Genomic DNA, 16,899 nt, shown 5'->3' on the forward strand with positions numbered 1-16,899 from the left:
TTATTCCAATCCATTTGTCTAAAGGAAGCAAGAGCTGACAAGTTTGCCTTGGCTCTTGACTACAGGCAACACGATGTTGCAAGAAAGCCAAGGAGTGGCTCTTTTTTTTTTTTTTAATCTTTAATGCTCATTTATTTTGAAAGAGACAGAGAGAGTGAGCCTGGGCGTGAGCGGGGGAGCGGCAGAGAGAGGGGGGTGGAGAGAGAGAATCCCAAGCAGGCTCTGGCTGTCAGCACAGAGCCTGAATGAGGGGCTCAAACTCACGAACCGTGAGATCATGACCTGAGTCAAAGTCAAGAATTAGACGCTTAACCAACTGAGCCACCCAGGCCCCCCAAGAAGTGGCTCTCTGTGAGCAGAAATAGAGAGAACGGAGACATTCCAGAAATCCGGGGCTTAGCAAAGTTGGAAAGCCAACAATAACTTGATAAGGGATTTAGAAAGCCTTCAGACAGTAAAGGCTCAAACTATCTCGGGGCGAAAAGCAGATGAAAAAGGTCCCAATAGACTCAAGGTGGCTGTGTTATGTTGTGAGCGAAACATGGGGGCAAAAGGCAAACAAGGCAAGTGGAGACCCGTGACCCAGAAAGACCTTCTGCATTGAGAACATGGAACCCACTAGAAACAAATATGTCAGACAGCGACTACATTTTCACGGAAACCGTATTGGAAAGGAACCCAAAGCTGGGACTAAAATACAGCGTTGGCTGTTCACTGGGTCCCCAGTCATCCACGGCGGACAGCTGCCGAGAATCGCACAGCCCCCGAAGGGCGCACTCCCCAAGCCCATTTCAGGTGTGACCAAAGAGCCTGATGGCAGGACATCTTCCAGGGCCAGAGAGAACAACCAACAAGGCACTTGCTCTGGAGAAGCCGAATCGAGAAAGCTGCCCCCTTCACCATGTCCGCCCAGCAGGCCGTTGGAATTGCCACAGAGCAGAGAAGGCCACCTGTGTTCATTTGTTCCCGTCTCCACGTGGAAGGGTTCCCCGCAGGTGTCATGACCTTGCACCATCACTGAATATGGGATCTGTAGAGGAGGCAGGTGACGTCTCTTGCGGTCTGTAGGTGTCCAGACCAAGAGGAGGCGGGACAGACCCTCTGAAGAGCGCCGTGAAGGTCACTTGCTCTGAGAGCCAAGATTCCAAGTTGGATTCTACCTGTAGGACAAAGCGTGCCTTGAATATCTGGGGACCCCAGGAAGACTACTTTTCTTAGCTGCCTGGTAGGTGGGGCTCTGTGTTCCAACCAATGAAATATGAGTGGAAGTGACGCTCGTTACCTCCGGGCCAAAGTGTCCAAGAGCTGATGAGTTACCCTCACGCTCTGTCCTTCCTCGCCACGGTGACCCTGGTGGCTGCGGGGTGAGATGATGGTGAACAGGATAGAGGTGCCTGAGCCCCTGAGTGATGTATGCTAGAGGGTTGTCACCAACCCCCGCCAGATTTTGCTTGAATGAGAGAGATATATATATAGATAGATAGTTTTTATGCTTAGCTGCTGGGTTGAATTTAAATTATTTTGGATTTCCTCCCTGTACAATCATATCATCTTGAAAGGTGGCATTTTAATTCCTTCCATTTCGACCTTCACACCTTCAGACGATTCCCCGTCTCTGCCTCCCAGTGCTGCTGGGAGTTCATATTCGACGTGGGACAGAAGTGGCGAGAACAGGTCTCCGGGGCTGATCAGCTCCTGATCTGAAAGGAAAGCTTTCAAGACTTCAGGACTCCAGGTCTGGAAGGTGTTTTCTATACGTTTTTCACAGGTATCTGCTGTCTGGTTTGAGAACATTCCCTTGTGCTCCCAGCCTGCCCGCATTTTTAAAACTTGAATGGGCCCTGATGTTTTTTTTTTTTTTTTCTGTACCTATTGAGATAATCACATTCTTCCCTTTAATATGCTGATGCTGTGGATTATGGTTATGGTTTCATTTTTTTTCAGTTTATTTATTTATTTAAAAAATTTTCTTAAATGTTTTTATTTATTTTTGAGACAGAGAGAGACAGAGCACAAGCAGGGGAGGGGCAGAGAGAGAGGGAGACGCAGAATCCAAAGCAGGTTCCGGGCTCCGAGCCGTCAGCGCAGAGCCCGACGCGGGGCTCGAACTCACGGACCGCGAGGTCACGACCTGAGCTGAAGCCGGACGCCCAACGGACTGAGCCACGCAGGTGCCCCTTAAGTTTATTTATTTTGAGAGAGAGAAAGAAAGAGAGGGAGATGGAGAGAGGGGGAGAGAGAATCCCAAGCAGGCTCCGTGCTGTCAGGGCAGAGCCCTACGTGGGGCTCGATCCCATGAACCATGAGATCAGGACCTGAGCTGAAATCAAGAGTTGGACGCTTAACCGACTGAGCCCCCCGCAGGCGTCCCTCTAGTTATTGTTCTCTGACGTTCTACCAACCTGACATTTCTGGGACCCACCTGGAGGTGGGCCTGGAGATTGCTTAGTGGGAATAATTTGCCTACGGATTCAACTTATTTAACAGTTACAGGGCTCTTTCGACTTCTATTTTCTAGTGTCAGTTTGGGGAACTTGTTTTTCCCAAGTCTCTTATCGGTTTTTATGTTTCTCGGATGTGTGGTGGGGCCTCCTTCTGGATTCCTGGTATTGGGAACTGACGACATCCCTCCCTTGTCCCACACCTGCCCGCGGCTCCCCATTGCCCATTCGATCCAGCCCAAGGCAGTTGGCTGGGCGCCCGCGGCCCTGAGGGATCTGAAGCCGATCACTGTCCCTTGCCATGTGTGGTCCCCTTGCCCCCGGCATAAGGGACAACTGGGGCGACAGAAGGCAGCTTTCCAGGAGCACACTCTTCATTCGGGGTGTTGATCCTGTCCCCTCCTCGGAGCCGGGCGGGGGAGGCGCATGTGTGTGTGTGTGTGTGTGTGTGTGTGTGTGTAGGGATGGGATTTCAAGATGACCGCTCACAAAGACGTGGGGCGCCTGCAGGGAGAGAACTGGCATTTCCTTCCCTGGTGGCCAGTCTGCTCCCCGCCAGCAGCCCTGCTCGAGCCCCCAGGCAGAGGCGGAGAGGCCGGGAGGAGCGGGGCTGAGGAAGGGGAGGTCACAGACCCTGGGACTTGTCACCTCTGGCTCAGCCGAGGGCAGGGAGCTTCCAGGGAGACAGGACGGCTGCCTGGGAGGGAGGGGTCTCAGCAGGGACGCTGTGGGGTGGCTTGCTGTTGCAAGACCACGTCCCTGTGTGTGCGCGTGTGCGTCTGTGTGCACGCGTGCACAAATGGCTGCATCCTAGGAGCACGGGGCTCCCCAGAGAAGCCTCCATGTGCCCCATGAACATGCCTGCGGCAGCAAAAGCAGTGACATCCGTCCAGCTCCCTGCCCTCCCCTCCTCTGGGCCCTTTCCTCCCCTCCAGCCCGGATGCCCCCTGCACTGGGGAGGAGAGGGGTGTGCCGGGTCTGCCCTCCCCCCACTGGGCCATGGGTCTGGACGCCAGGCCGTCGGGCGTGGGAAGCAGGGCTCCGAATGGCCTTTGAGACCGGAGCTTTGACCTGGCCACATTGTCAACGGGGCTGAGACCCTGGTGGAAGGAGGCCCCCACACGGTCCCCACAGGCGGCAGGTATGGGAGGCACAAAACCCCTGTTGGCCAATAAGTGTCTGTCCCTCCTGGAGTGCGGCGGGCGTGGTCGTCCTCCGAGAACCCACGGGCTGGTGGCAGCACTCGGTCACCCAGGGCCACCTTCCAGGCCAGGTGTGGGAATACACTCTGCCCCCCATGCCAGCCCAGGCTCAGGCTTCCCGGAGATAACAAAGGAGCAGGGCCGCCTCGTGCAGCCCCTGTCCCCACCCGCACCTGCGTCCTTGTGGACGCCACCGGCCGGGCCTCAGGGCTCGGCTCCTTTCCGACCTGCTCTTGTCCCTTGGGCAGGGGTCCCCCATCTGGCGTCTCCATCTGCCCTCGGGGCCACGCCCCCGAGGTCTTCTGGATGGACGCGTGTGACCAGCTGCCCGTAATGTCACCCCGGACGACTCCCCAGCGGAGACCTCAGGCCCTCCTCTTCCAGCCTCCGGGGCACAGAGTCACAGATCACGGGGGCAGGCTCCCTCCCGTGCGCTTGAAACATTAAAGCAAGTTTCGGCACAGGGAACAGTTGACATGATCCTCCTTTATTAAAACCTAAGGACATCTTTATAAAAACTACTATATATAAAGACCAAAGCAGTGCAGCAGCAGTCAGTGTAAAATACATTATTATTATTACATTATTATTATTATTATTATCAGGAATATTACTGGGTGTTTTTTTTTTTTTTGGTTTTCCGGGTTATCAGCTCCCAGGGAGACCCGGTGCCTGCTCATGGGAAGTCCGGCCACGCAGGAGAGAGGACGTGTTCTTTCCCACCCTTACCCGCGTGCCCTTGTCTGGCTGACCCTGGGGTGGACATACCCACCTGGGGGGGGGGAGGTCCTGCCTTGTTGGGGTGACCGAGCCCCTCACCCTCGGCGTCCCAACTCCGTTATTGCACGTTACTCAGGCTGCCTGCCTGCCTCTCTGCCCGTGATGTGTCCCACCAGCTGGAACACATGACACGGGGGCGGAAGCAAAAGGTGAGAAACCAAGGTGGGGTTCCAAGAAGACATTCTCTCAGGCCACCAGTTTGGCTCCGCTGGGGGCCCGCGGTGGCAGCGCCGTCTGTAACTTTCAATCACGCGCCCCAGCACGCGATCCCCCCTCCCGCCCCCCCCCCACCCCCGGGGTTCGTCTGACTTCCACGGGATCCTGCACATTTTGGAGGGTGGTTTAGGGCCATTCACAGGGCACCTCATTCCACAAACCCACTGGGGCCGCTGTTGGCGACGTGGTCCACAGAAACGATGTTCCTGGGAACCCATGACCACTTCTGTGACAGCAGTGTGAAAGGTGCCTCCCGGAGGTGGCCCCTGCAGCAGCCCTGAATTTCACTCTGTCAAGGGCAAACTCACTGGGGCTTTGATGCAAACATAGGAGTTTTCGATACAGTGTGATTAACGGTCAAAGTGGCTCACTCACCGAGCGTCTACCCAGCACCAACTATCTGGCCGGGTCTGGTACTGAAAACTTGGGGGTGGGGCGGGGACAATGCCACCTCCAAGGTCACCATCATGGAGGGGATCCCTATTTGTCTTGTGGATCTGGGCCTTCCTGTGGGGCACAACTGGCCACTTCCCAGGGGATCCCAGCCCACGTTCCCTGACATCCCTGTGTTTGGCAGAACTGCTCCCAGATGCGCGCTGGGTTCAGAGCGGGATAAATATTTGTCGAACTGATGAACGAATGCATGCGTGAACGGGTGGATCTTCTAGAACCTTCTGTCTCGCCTAACTGTTCAACTTCGACATCTGTTTTCCAGGCCACAGCCCCCAAGGTTGCCTACGTTTGTTTAACTCCCATCTGGTGCTGTGTTTGTGCCGCAGGCTGGCTGGGGGGGCGGGGCTCAGGTGGGGCTGGCCACACAGCAGGTGCGCAGCGTCTGAGTTCTGGGGGGAGGGGAAGGGCACTGCCCCCGCCCGGTGATGGGCTCGGGGGCTGCAGGTGGCAGTGAGCAGTGTCACCACTCATGGGGGGTTGGCTCCCCTCACCCTGACCTTACAGATGGTTGTGGGGACCAGGCAGACGGCATCCGACACCCGCCAGCTAAGCGATAAGATCAGGAGTTCCTGAAAGTCACCTCTACCATTCCGACCCCAGATTTCCACAGCAGAGGATGGGGCGGGGGGGGGGGGGTCTCCCACGGACGTCGCTCTGTGATGACAAGGCTGCCCCTCCACACAGACAAGAAACGCCCCCGATAACGCCACTCGGAGCTGTCACGTCATTCTGGATCGTCGAGGAACCTGCAAATTCACTTCTGAAGAGTCACAGCTCTTCCTGCCCAATCAGCCACGGTGAAAAAACTAAAGTGAACCAAGACACCATGTTTTTAAAGTCTGTGACTCTGGAAAAAGGTGGTTTTGGTTTGTTTCCGTTTTTGTTTTTGTGTTTGATGGCAAGGGCTCCAGCAGACCCAGCGAATGGGGCGACAGCTGAGCCGGCGGCCGGGGCGGGGGTGACGGGCTGGGGAGGGGTGCGGTGGAGGGTCTGACTCCCCACCTGCTGCGGACGAGGGTCTGGGGATCTGCGTGGGAGACAGTGCCCGGCACGGCCTCACCCACAGTCTCGCTGTGACTGAAATCATCTAAAGACAGCTTCTGATTGGACGGTGAGCTGAGAGGGGTGTTGTGGCCGAAGTCTCTTTGCCCCACCCCTGGCCGTGTTTCTTCCCTGTCCCCCCTCCCCGCCCCCCCCCCCCAAGCCCTTCCTTCCAGCCCCAGGGCCAAACTTGCCTCCAGGGTGTTTGCGATGGTGAAGAGAAACCCCACCCGCCCTAGCTAACTGCCCACCTGTCCTGGTAAAGCATCAGGAACCACGGAGACACGGGATCCACGCGCGCGTGTGTGCAGTTAAGGCCCGTTTCGTGTCAGCCGTCCCCCAGGCGGCTGGCGGCTCCGGGCAGGTCTGCGGGAGAGCGGGCTGCTCCTTGAGGCGCGGGCGACGTCAGAGGTCAAGGTGAGGGCGGAGAGGCCCGAGGGTGCTGCCCAGTCCTGGTCCTGAACAGGCGCCCGACCACACCGATTACACCATACACGGCCGACAGTTAAAGCATCGATCGAACTGCTCGTTAATCGCACAGCGTTCCCGGGGCGGGCGGGGGGGGGGGTGGGGAGGCCCTTACGGATACGGGGCGTCGGCTACACGGACGGGCCGGCCGGCGTCGGGGACAAATTCTTCAGGAAGGTACGTCGTCCTCTCCTTTCTCTGCTTTTTATTTTTCTGTTTGTACTATTATTACTGGTATTGTTACAAATGACGTGGTGATAAGCCAGAAGCTCACAGTAAAAAGGAAACAGAGGCAGCTTGAACACCCGGGTTTGCGAGTCGCTAAAAATAAAAAAACACTAACGCTGTAAATCTCTACCGGAACTCGTCACTACCCCGTTATCTGGTTCTCAGGGATGCGCTACTGACTGGCAAGGTGGCCTGCCACAGTAGGATGGGGACAGGTTTTCGCTGGGATGAGCTGGGCTCCTGCGGGCCCTTGAGGAGCCCTTGACACTGGGAGGGGTGCACCTGCACACCCGTCCCCGTGCCCGCCGCGCGGGGCGCCTTCTCAGCCCCCCTGGGAGGCCGTGACTGCCGGCCCCTCCCTCTCACGCCCCCCACCCGACCCACACACCCGTCAGGTGACACAGGGGCTCGGAGAGGAGCTGGGAAGGGGCGCTGCTGTGGGTCCCCGCCCGCCACGCGCTCTGCCCGGCAGGCTGTCCCGCACTGGCCTGCCGCGTCTTTGATGTCTGCCGAGCTATGTATGGGAGGCCTCCGCTCCGACAGAATGTTCCATCCCGAGCCCCCACAGGGTTACCAGTCAGTCCCGAGAAAGACTGCTGGTGGGGCCCAAAGCAGAGCCTTGCAAACCGTAACTCTCGGGGCTGCAGATCAGGCGGGTCCTAGCCCCGGCTGGTCTAAGGGATAGCAGCCTCCAGGCCTGGGGGGTGGGGACAGCCAGCCAGCTCCTTCTTGGCCCAGGAGGCGCCTCTGAGCGAGCAGCTGTGTGTGGGTCACCCACAACCACGGGAAGCCAGACGCGCAGCCCCCTACTTCCCTGGCCTGACTCCTTCCTCTTCCCGAGGGGTAAAGTGAGGGCAGAGGAAGCACAGGACTTGCCCCGAGGTCCCACTGCTCTTGGGGTACCGCTGATGTCAGAATCTGGGTCTCTGTGGCCGCCCCACCCCCTACCCTCAGGTCCCCCTGATTCCCGAAGCTCGGCACCTAGGATGCATACAGGTGAGGGGTGACCCGCCGGGGAGGGGTGGGGCGGGGCCGGCTGCCTCTCCAAGGCCCCCCGCGGTGCCCGGGGAAGGGAAGACACGCCCAGCCCTACTCAAGACCCCAAGCAACGTTTTCCCATGTTGCCCCTGCCAAGCCATGCGCTCGGGCGCCCCAGTCTGGGGAGATGCACGGAAACCGTGCATCTGGTCCCCCACGGCCTGTGGCAAGCCACGGGGGCCATCGGGGTCTCAGCCTTAGTCCACGAAACGAGCAGCGTCCCTTCTTTATGCAGCTGTGGAAGGGACAGAGAATCAGGGTGCACGGAGAGCGCTTCGTCCAAGGACGGGCCGTTGCGTGCCCAGCCTTACGGACTCCCTCACCCTCCGCCCCTTCTGCCCTCCCTCTGGGTCCCGGCCACCCTGGGTTTCTCCGGCTCCTCGAATCCATCCAGCGTGTTGCTGCCTCAGGACCTTTGTACTGGGTCGCCTTCCCCCCGGCTTTAAGGCCCGTGGCTGACTCTCGCTTCTCAGCGAGACGCTCACCCACGGACGGTTTGGACGGAATTCTCTCGGCCACGCGCCGGTCGCCATTGGTAGCATCTTCAGTCGTCACCCCCGCTTCTCCCCAGCCGTGAAACCAGCGCCACGAGCAGGGGCCCGCCCGCTCACTTGCTGTGTCTGAAGGGCAGATAGTCCGCGTGCAAGAACACCGGGTCTGGCTAGGTGAGGAGGTGCCATCAGGGGGACACCCGTGTATCGAGCAGGGGCCACCGAGTCAAGAGCTGGGGGAGGTCTGGTCATCGCTGACACTAGCAGGACGAGGGCGTCTACACTGGCAGTGTGGCCTTGGGGGATTCATGTGATCATTTCCTGGGCAATGCCCTTCCCTGCGTGTGCCCTGGGCCAGCAGGGGTGGGGGTGGTGGTAGGGAGCTCTGTGGACGGATGTCGCAGGCATCGGGTTTCTGGAAGCCTCACCTTAAACTAGAATGGTTTCTAGAAACGTCCCCCTCCCCGGGGGCTCCCACGGCCCCCTGTCCAGCACAGATCTGTGTGTCTGTCTATCCCATCAGATGGTGGCCCCACCAGGGCAGAGGCAAAGCCCGCCTGCCTCAGGGCCGGTCCCCATCACGGCCCGGCCTGGGGCCTGACACACAGCAGGCGCTTAACCAGGATGTGCTGTGTGGATGCGGGTTTCAGGGCAGTGGTGGGCGGAGAACTCAGGGCGACAGCCAGTCCACCGAGAAGCCACTGGAGAGATTTCCCAGGGACTGCGCTGGGGGTGCCCTGGGCTGGGGAGTTTGGACTTCGGGTTCCCACACCCCTAAGACCAAACAGAGGGGACGGCCTCCTCCTGGCCTTGTGACCCTGGCACCTTCATTCCTCAGAGCCGTTTCTGCGGGGGGCTCACCACACCCCCCTCCCAGGCGGCGGGAGAGCGGGCACACAAAGACACGCGGCCGAGTGCCTGCGCCATGGGTGGCCCAAGACGCGTCTCCTGTCACCACGTTGTGACGGGAATGAATTCCAGGAGCGCAAACCCTCACTAGCATTTGCGAAGCCCCAGTGGCCTCTGAGACACCGCTGATGCCAGCTGGGTCCCAGCTGCCAGCTGTGGCGAAAAGCTTGCCCCGGGACGCCGGCAAGGACCCCCAGCACAGGGGAACCTCTGCCCATAAGAAGACTCGGGGACCCCAACAGAGACTCAGCAAACAAAAAGAACACCCCAAATCGCACACAACGCACACACACACACACACACACACACACGCACACACTCACATTCAGTATTCTGACACGGAAAGGCCCACAGGCCACGACTGGAGGGAGCGGAGGCAAGGGGCCCACGGGTACGTCGCACAGGCTTGCATTAGAGTGGCTCTGTGTTGCCCATCCTGAGTCCACGTTGGCATCACCTCTCAGAAGCCACCGGCCCAGAACGGGACTATTGCTTGCGAACGGGTGGCTCACGACCCCCTCCCTCCCTTACGGCCCCCGGCCCCCACCCCTGAGTTTGCTCCTAGTCTTAGAAGTCCACGGAAGGGGGTTTGGGGCACAGGTGGCATTCCCTCCTGTGCCACCGCTGCAGCCACCTCGGCTCTCCCTGGGGTCTCTGCTGACGTGGTTCTTCTCGGAGGTCGTGCCGGGCGCTTCGGGTCTCACCTCCCCCATCCTGAGGCACGGCGAAAGGGTTTTCTGGGGAAGCAGAAGGAAACAAAACGTCACCTGGTGTCTCCTCCGTGGGGACTCACTGAGGACCTTTCTCCTGGGCCTCAGTGCCAGGAGAAGCCAGGTTTTCTCCGAGTGTGTGACTTCTGGATGCTGAGAACCATTTGGCTTTAACACGGGAAGCAGGACGATCACGTCCGCCACCACGATGGCTCCATCCAGGACCAGCACCCGTGGCCCATGCAATAAGACAAGAAAAAAGCACAGTGTCTCAGGAGTGGAAAAGAAGAGACTGAATCACAATAGCAGACAATGTACACAGAAAATCCAAGAGAATCAACAGGGTAATTGTTAGGACAGAACGCGGATACAGAGATACGACTTTCAATCCACGAGACATCAGATTCACCTCCAAACCCCAATGGTGTTTATCTATGGCAACAATTACCAGAGTGACCACGTGTCTCAGCTTGGGTCATCCCAGATAACACCAGCTGTTCTGACACAATTTTTAATACTGTTCCCCTTCCGGGCTAGTAAGGACTTTGATTTGGATGATAAACCATACAGTCACCCTTGCTATAAAAATCTAGAAGATACTAAGAACAGGCACCAATACCACTCACGATCGTAATAAAAGCCATTGTGAATCTTGGAGTCACGTCACTGGATGCGACCATATCCTACGAAGCGATGGGGCGGAAACCAGGGTGCTCCTGGCACAGGGACGGGCCGAGAGACCCACGGGGCAGGGGCAGGAGTGCAAACACTGGCCCGCAGGGCACTCACAGCTTTGAACAGCAGCGTCGCGACGGCACTGTGAGTCCTCTGTCCCACATCCATTCAAAGGGGTAACGGCCTAGTCGCTGACACTTACCTTTCCAGACTTCCTGGCAGACGGGGTGGTCACGTGACCCAGCCCCGTGTAGGCGGAAGTCCACTGCGGAGGGGACGTGAATCTAGGTAAGAGCGCGAGAAGGAGGGACACTCGCTAATGCAGGTGACGTGGGGGGCCGGGAGGAACCTGGTTCTGGTGCTGGGTCCTGACAGCTCACCTCCATGCCAGGGCGGCTGGAATTCTGTTACTCGCATCTGATCACGGCTCTTAACCGATAAGCCATCTTCAGTCAAGCCCCAGGGTGTGTTAGGAGGGCCAAGGCCGGGGAGTTGAGGGCGGGGCTCTGACAAGGCCAGCACAGCCCATCCTTCCAGAGCAGGCGAGAGGCCGAGAAGCAGGCCAACCTCCCTGCTCTGCATCCGCGGGGACACGTGCGTGGGCGCAGGGTAGGGGTTCCACAGGGCCTCGTCCTCTGCCCAGAGCAAAGCCAGGTCTGGTGACCCCCCCCCCCCCCCACCACCACCTGCTTTACCTTTCTCCATAGCATCCACTGAGTTTACTTACTGGTCCAATTTACTATGTGTCTCCCCAGCTAGAAAGTAAGCCACGAGGGGACCAAAGGGTTCGGGTTCTGTGTTCACTGCTGTATCATCAGGGGCTGGGACGGTAATCGGCGGGCACATCACAGGGGTTTCCTGCGTACGTGTTGAAGGATGCACGAACCAAGAATGGAAAACCCAGATGAACCATCTTTCAAGTTTCACATCGTCTTTTTGAGCCTCTTTTTGAAACAGAGTTCTCGTGAGTCCTTATATATAAATTACTCGAGGACCAAGGCCAAACGGGGGGAGCACGGCAAGGGCCCTCGCAGCGAGAATCTATTTAACGGCAGGACCGTCTGAGACAAAGCCGAGGGTCGTGACTATTATAGGAAAGAAGGAAAGCGAAAACAGAGGGCAGGTGTAAATGATAACGGATAGGAGGGGAGAGGTGAGACGGAAGGAGGGAATATCCCATCAACCACGTCTTCGTCACTTACGTTCAGGGGTCTGAAGAATCGTTCCGAGGTTTAAGTAAAATTAGACGCACAACAGTAAACACACAAAAAAAATCCTAAAACACAAGCAACCAAAAGCATTTGGCGGAAGGGAGAGAAGGGGAAGGAAAACAGAAATATTCGGATTTGGACATCCTTCATATGTAAGGAGAAAATACACATGGTCTAAAGAAAGAGAGAATTAAGGGTGTCCTATCACAGCATAATTATAAAGATAACCACAGGATCAAAAACACAGCCTTGCAAATTGTCACAAGACACAGACACAAAAAATGAAACAAAGAAAACAGAGACCATATGGTGAAAATTGACAAACCTCCACAAACGCTATAAAAGCGGGAAGCCCATCACAAACCATGACAGAACTAACACCAAATGTAGCTGCCACGTCAGGAAATGCTAATGAGCCATACACAGTCGCTTAAAAAAAAAAAAAAAAGACTCTCAGACCAGATGACAAACAAGGTCTCCTGAAGGCAGAACGGGGTCACGTGGGTGTAACATAAAAGGCTGGGCAGATGGCAGGGGTCTTGATCCGAATCTTAGATAAAGCTGGAGTCTAGCAGGAGAAAAAGCAGGGCACTGGGCGGGGGTCGATCAAGGATGAGTCACCACGAGGATCTCAGAGCAAGGGGTGTCTGTGCACCAGATAACATGGCCTCTGCCTTACGGGGCCAGAACTGCTGGAAATGTAGGAAGCAGGAGACACGCTGGCTAGTATTTGTGCATTTTTTACAAACGTAAATGAAAATACATATTGTTTTGATTTCAGAGAGAGAGAGAGAGCGAGCGAGCGAACGAGAGTGTGCATGCAAGCCGGGGAGAGGGGCAGAGGGAGACAGAGAGAATCCCAAGCAGGTTCCACGCTCAATCCCAGCACCCTGGGATCGTGACCTGAGCTGAAATCGAGTCGGACGCTCAACCCACTGCGCCGCCCAGGGGCCCCACTGGTACTCACGCGTTTTGATTAACCTCTCTGTCCATTACAGAGGAAGTTGACAAATGTGTGTGCCTGTGTCATGTGCAGTTGTGTGCGTGTGTGTGCGTATTCAACACAATCCGCCTTCTATTCAAAGGGTCTTGAAAACAAACGCACAGAAAATGACTATCAGACCACGAAGAGAGCAAACTCCCAACTTCAACAAGGAGATAACGTTCTCTGATCACGATACACTAGAATTTGAAAGTATTTACAACCAAACCACAAAACAAAGCCAACTCTACCACCAAGACGTTTAGAAACTCTCTAATAACTCTTGGGTCCGAGAGAGAGCTAGGGAATTAAGATTTCAGAACATGGGGACCATAATAAAAATGAAAATGGCGCATCTCAGAACCTGTGGGATGCTCAGGAGACGCTCAGAGGAAAATTTACAGCTTTCAATACTGATATTAATAGACAGGACATGAATTAACGATCCCACTCAGAAAATTAAAAAAGAAAGGCCAAACAAACTCCAGGAAAAAGCAACTGCTACCTTAAAAGTGAAATTAAGTTGGGGCGCCGGCCGGGGTGGCTCAGTCGGTTAAGCGTCTGCCTCTTGGTTTCAGCTCAGGTCACGATCTCACGGTTTGTGAGCTCGAGCCCCGCGTCGGGCTCCACGCTGACAGCACAGGGCCGGCTTGGGATTCTCTCTCTCTCCCTCTCTCTCTCTCTTCCTCTCTCTCCGCCCCTCCCCCGCTCTCTCAAAGTAGATAAACACTCCTTAACAAAACTGAAATGAACTTAAAGACAAAGGCAGGAAGGAATAAATAAATAAATGCAGTTTCTGGTTCTTTGCAAGACACGGAGACGTGAGCTGTGGCTGAATCGAAAAGGCAGGAGGAGGAAGTGACCGCTGGCTTTCCATTTCCACTATCCCTCGGCCCCCCGCAGACAGGCTTTTGTCCCAACTATTCTGCGGAATTTGCCCTTGTCAAGGTCACCCAAGGCTTCCGTGTTGCTAAATCCCGTGGTCAATTCTGGTCCTTTTCTCCCTTCCCCTCCCCCCCCCTCCCCCGCCCGCCTCCGCCAGTGGGGTTGCCACAGGGTCACTCCTCTTGTCTCCGAGACACTCCGGAACCTCTCCCGGTTCTCCTTCTGCTTCTCTGGTCACCGCTGCTCACGCTCCTCTCCATGTCCCTTCCCCCCTTCCCCTCCCTTCTCCTCTCCACCTCCATCACCCCTGAGGAGCTCATCTCCTCCCGGGGGCTCAGACATTATACATTGAGGGCTCTCTGACCTCAGGAAATATAAGTCCATCCTTCCTGTGGCCTGCACCGGAGCCCCAGGGCTATGTCTGGCCCCCCTCTTCCCCCAAAGCCCACTCCGATCCGTTAGCGGGCCCGCCTTCTGCTGTACCCGTGAACCACACGCTTCCTGCGCCCCCTTCTCCCACCGCGGGTCGGGCCCACAGGTTTCCTGCAGTGGCTTCCCTGGGACCCTGGGCCAGAGGGACCCTGTGAAAACCCGAATCAGATTATGTCACCGCTCGGCTCAAAATCCCTCAGGGCCCCCGTCCCATCAGAGAGGAAGCCAAAACCTTCTCTCTCCGTCGCCTCCGATCAAGTTCTTGTCTTCTCTCAAAAGAGAGAAGGTCACTCCACCCTGACCCGGATGCCTCATTTCGTGGGTCAGCTCGACTGGGCAGTGGGGGTGGAGCCAGGTATCTGGGCAAACACGATTCCGAGCGCGTCTGCTTGGGTGTTTCTGGATGAGACTCACATCGGAATCGGTTGACTGTGTAAAGCCGACCGCCCTTCCCGGTCCATCGAGAGCCTGAATCGGACAGGCTGGCTGACCGGGGGAGAGGTCCCTCTCGGCCTGGCGTCTTCCGACGGGGACATCGGTCTTCTCCGGCCTTCAGCCTGGGACGCGCACCGGCCCGCGCGCACCATCCGCTCTCCCGGGTCTCCGGCTTGCCAACTGCAGATCGTGGGACTGCTTAGCCTCCAAAACTGCACGAGCCAATTCCTTGTAGTAAATCTCACCTGTACTCACAGGGTGTCAGTATCTATTTCTATAGCCTATCCGTATCTACGGTGTGTATATATCTACAGCGTCGCTACATCTACATCTGGAGCGTATCTCTACGTATATGTGTGTCTGTATCCGCATCCACATCTATCCTATTGGTTCTGTGTTTCCCGAGGACCCAGACACCCACCTCTTCTCCCAGAGAGACACATGACTTACTCCCTCGTGGCCTTCAAGTCACCTGTGCCTGAGACCCTCTCTGACCACCCTGAGAAGCTGCATCCCGTCTCCAATTCCTTCCGTGCTATGCTGTTTTTCTCTCTGGCACTAACTAAAATCTAGCCGTGCACAGGTGTTACCCACGTAGGTTTACAATCCTCTGCGCATAAAAGTAGGCGTTTCGTTGGTTCGGTCCACTACCATGTCCCCAGGACAATAACGATGCTGGGCACAGAGCAGGTGCTCGGCAAACCGAGGCGAGCGGACAAACGATCAGAGAGGAGCGAGGGAGCCCGCCCGCTCAACCCTGTCCAACGACATCAGAAAACCTCGACGAAATGAGTGAATTGCCAACAAGACAGAAATTACCCCCAAGGATCCAGGAAAAGAGCATCTCAGCAGACCAATTGCCAAGTGGAGAGAGAAAAACCGTCAAGTCGCAAATCCAAAGTCAAAAACGAGATCCGTGCAAATCAGAGCCATAATGACAAAGCATTCCGGGCCACCAAACGGGACCCTCCCGCGTGCTCTCACCCACCACTTCGGCAAAGACCAGAAAGGTTGTGCGCTCCTCGTGTTTGCTGGTTTGTGGGGCTGGCGGCGGGGGGCGGGGGGCGGGGGATCCCTGCCTCGTTGCTATAGTAGCAGAGACATCAAGGTCATTTCTGGAAGGCAGTCTGACGTGCTACAGAGTTACAGACGCACATGCCCTCTGACCCCGCAACTCCGTTTCACCATCATCCCCCCAATCTGCGCGCAAGGGCGAAGGATGTACAAGCCCGTTCGCTGCAGCAATGCGGGCGATGGCGGGAGGTGGGGATCAATGACACGGCCGTCGGTAGGGCACCGGTTCAAAAGCAATGGCTCCCCACGCGTGGAGAGGGAGGCCGACACCAGAAAGGACAGTCTGTCGCCGCCCCAAGGCCCCACGCCCACACACCTCCCGTCCTCTGGTGTCTGTCTTAGCCGTCGTCGGGGCTGGTGACTTTAATCCCGTCTACGTGCCGAGGCCTCCTCCCCGGACTTTATTCCGGAACATCCAACCACCTCCTGGCTGTCCCCTTGGGTACCCAGCTGGCATCTCGTCCTCGACACGCCCGAAACCGAACTCCTAAGCTTCCTTCTAAACCCGCTCCTCCTCGGTCCCCTTTTCGGCTAATGGCAGCTCCATTCTTCCGGCAGCTCTTTTCTCGCACACCCAGGTCCAACCCGCCAGCCCGTATCTCATCGTTTCAAAGTACACGCGGAACCAACCGCTTTCCCTGCCGCCGCCCTGGTCCAAGCCGCCGCCCTCGAGGATTTCAATACTCTTTGCTGATTTCTCTGCCCTTACCTCCCGACAGTGCATTCTCGACACGGAAGCCAGAGTTCTCTGTGCTTCTTATATATTTTTGAAATATAGGGGGCGTGGGGCGCCCGGGTGGCTCAGTCGGTGAAGCGTCCGACTTTGGCTCAGGTCACGATCTCGCGGTCCGTGGGTTCGAGCCCCGCGCCGGGCTCTGTGCCAACAGCTGGGAGCCTGGAGCCTGCTTCGGATTCTGTGTCTCCCTCTCTCTCTCTCTCTCTCAGCCTCTTCCCTGCTCACACTCTGTCTCTCTCTCTCCAAAATAAATATTTAAAAAATTTTTAAAAAGATATAGGGGGCCCCTGGGTGGCTCAGTCGGTTAAGCGTCTGACTCTTGATTTCAACTCAGGTCATGATCTCAGGGTTCGTGAGATCAAGTCCTGTGTCGGGCTCCGTGCCGAACGCATAGAGCCTGCTTGGGAGTCTCTCTCTCCCTGTCTCTCTCTCTCTCTCTCTCTCTGCTACCCAACCCCTGCCCACTCGAGCTCTCTGTCTCCAAAATAAATA

The 16,899-nt window shown here is 56.7% G+C and overlaps 1 protein-coding gene across 3 annotated transcripts in view; it reads right to left on the reverse strand.

Moving 5' to 3' along the window:
* Positions 1 to 1,499: 1,499 nt before the first annotated feature.
* The window catches only part of SHISAL1 (shisa like 1), a 134,840-nt gene continuing 119,440 nt past the window's right edge, over positions 1,500 to 16,899 (reverse strand). For 2 of the 3 annotated variants that reach the window (XM_053894655.1, XM_053894656.1), the window contains exon 5: positions 6,790 to 10,004. In XM_053894655.1, the coding sequence (XP_053750630.1) occupies position 10,004 (1 nt within the window). In that variant the 3' untranslated portion in view covers positions 6,790 to 10,003. Of the gene's footprint in view, positions 1,701 to 6,789; positions 10,005 to 16,899 lie in introns of those variants that run through there. The other variant, XM_053894654.1, reaches the window with a different exon arrangement.

The sequence above is a fragment of the Panthera pardus genome, unplaced genomic scaffold (genome assembly GCF_024362965.1).
Source record: "Panthera pardus isolate Hobbes unplaced genomic scaffold, ASM2436296v1 HiC_scaffold_6, whole genome shotgun sequence".
Taxonomy (NCBI): domain Eukaryota; kingdom Metazoa; phylum Chordata; class Mammalia; order Carnivora; family Felidae; genus Panthera; species Panthera pardus.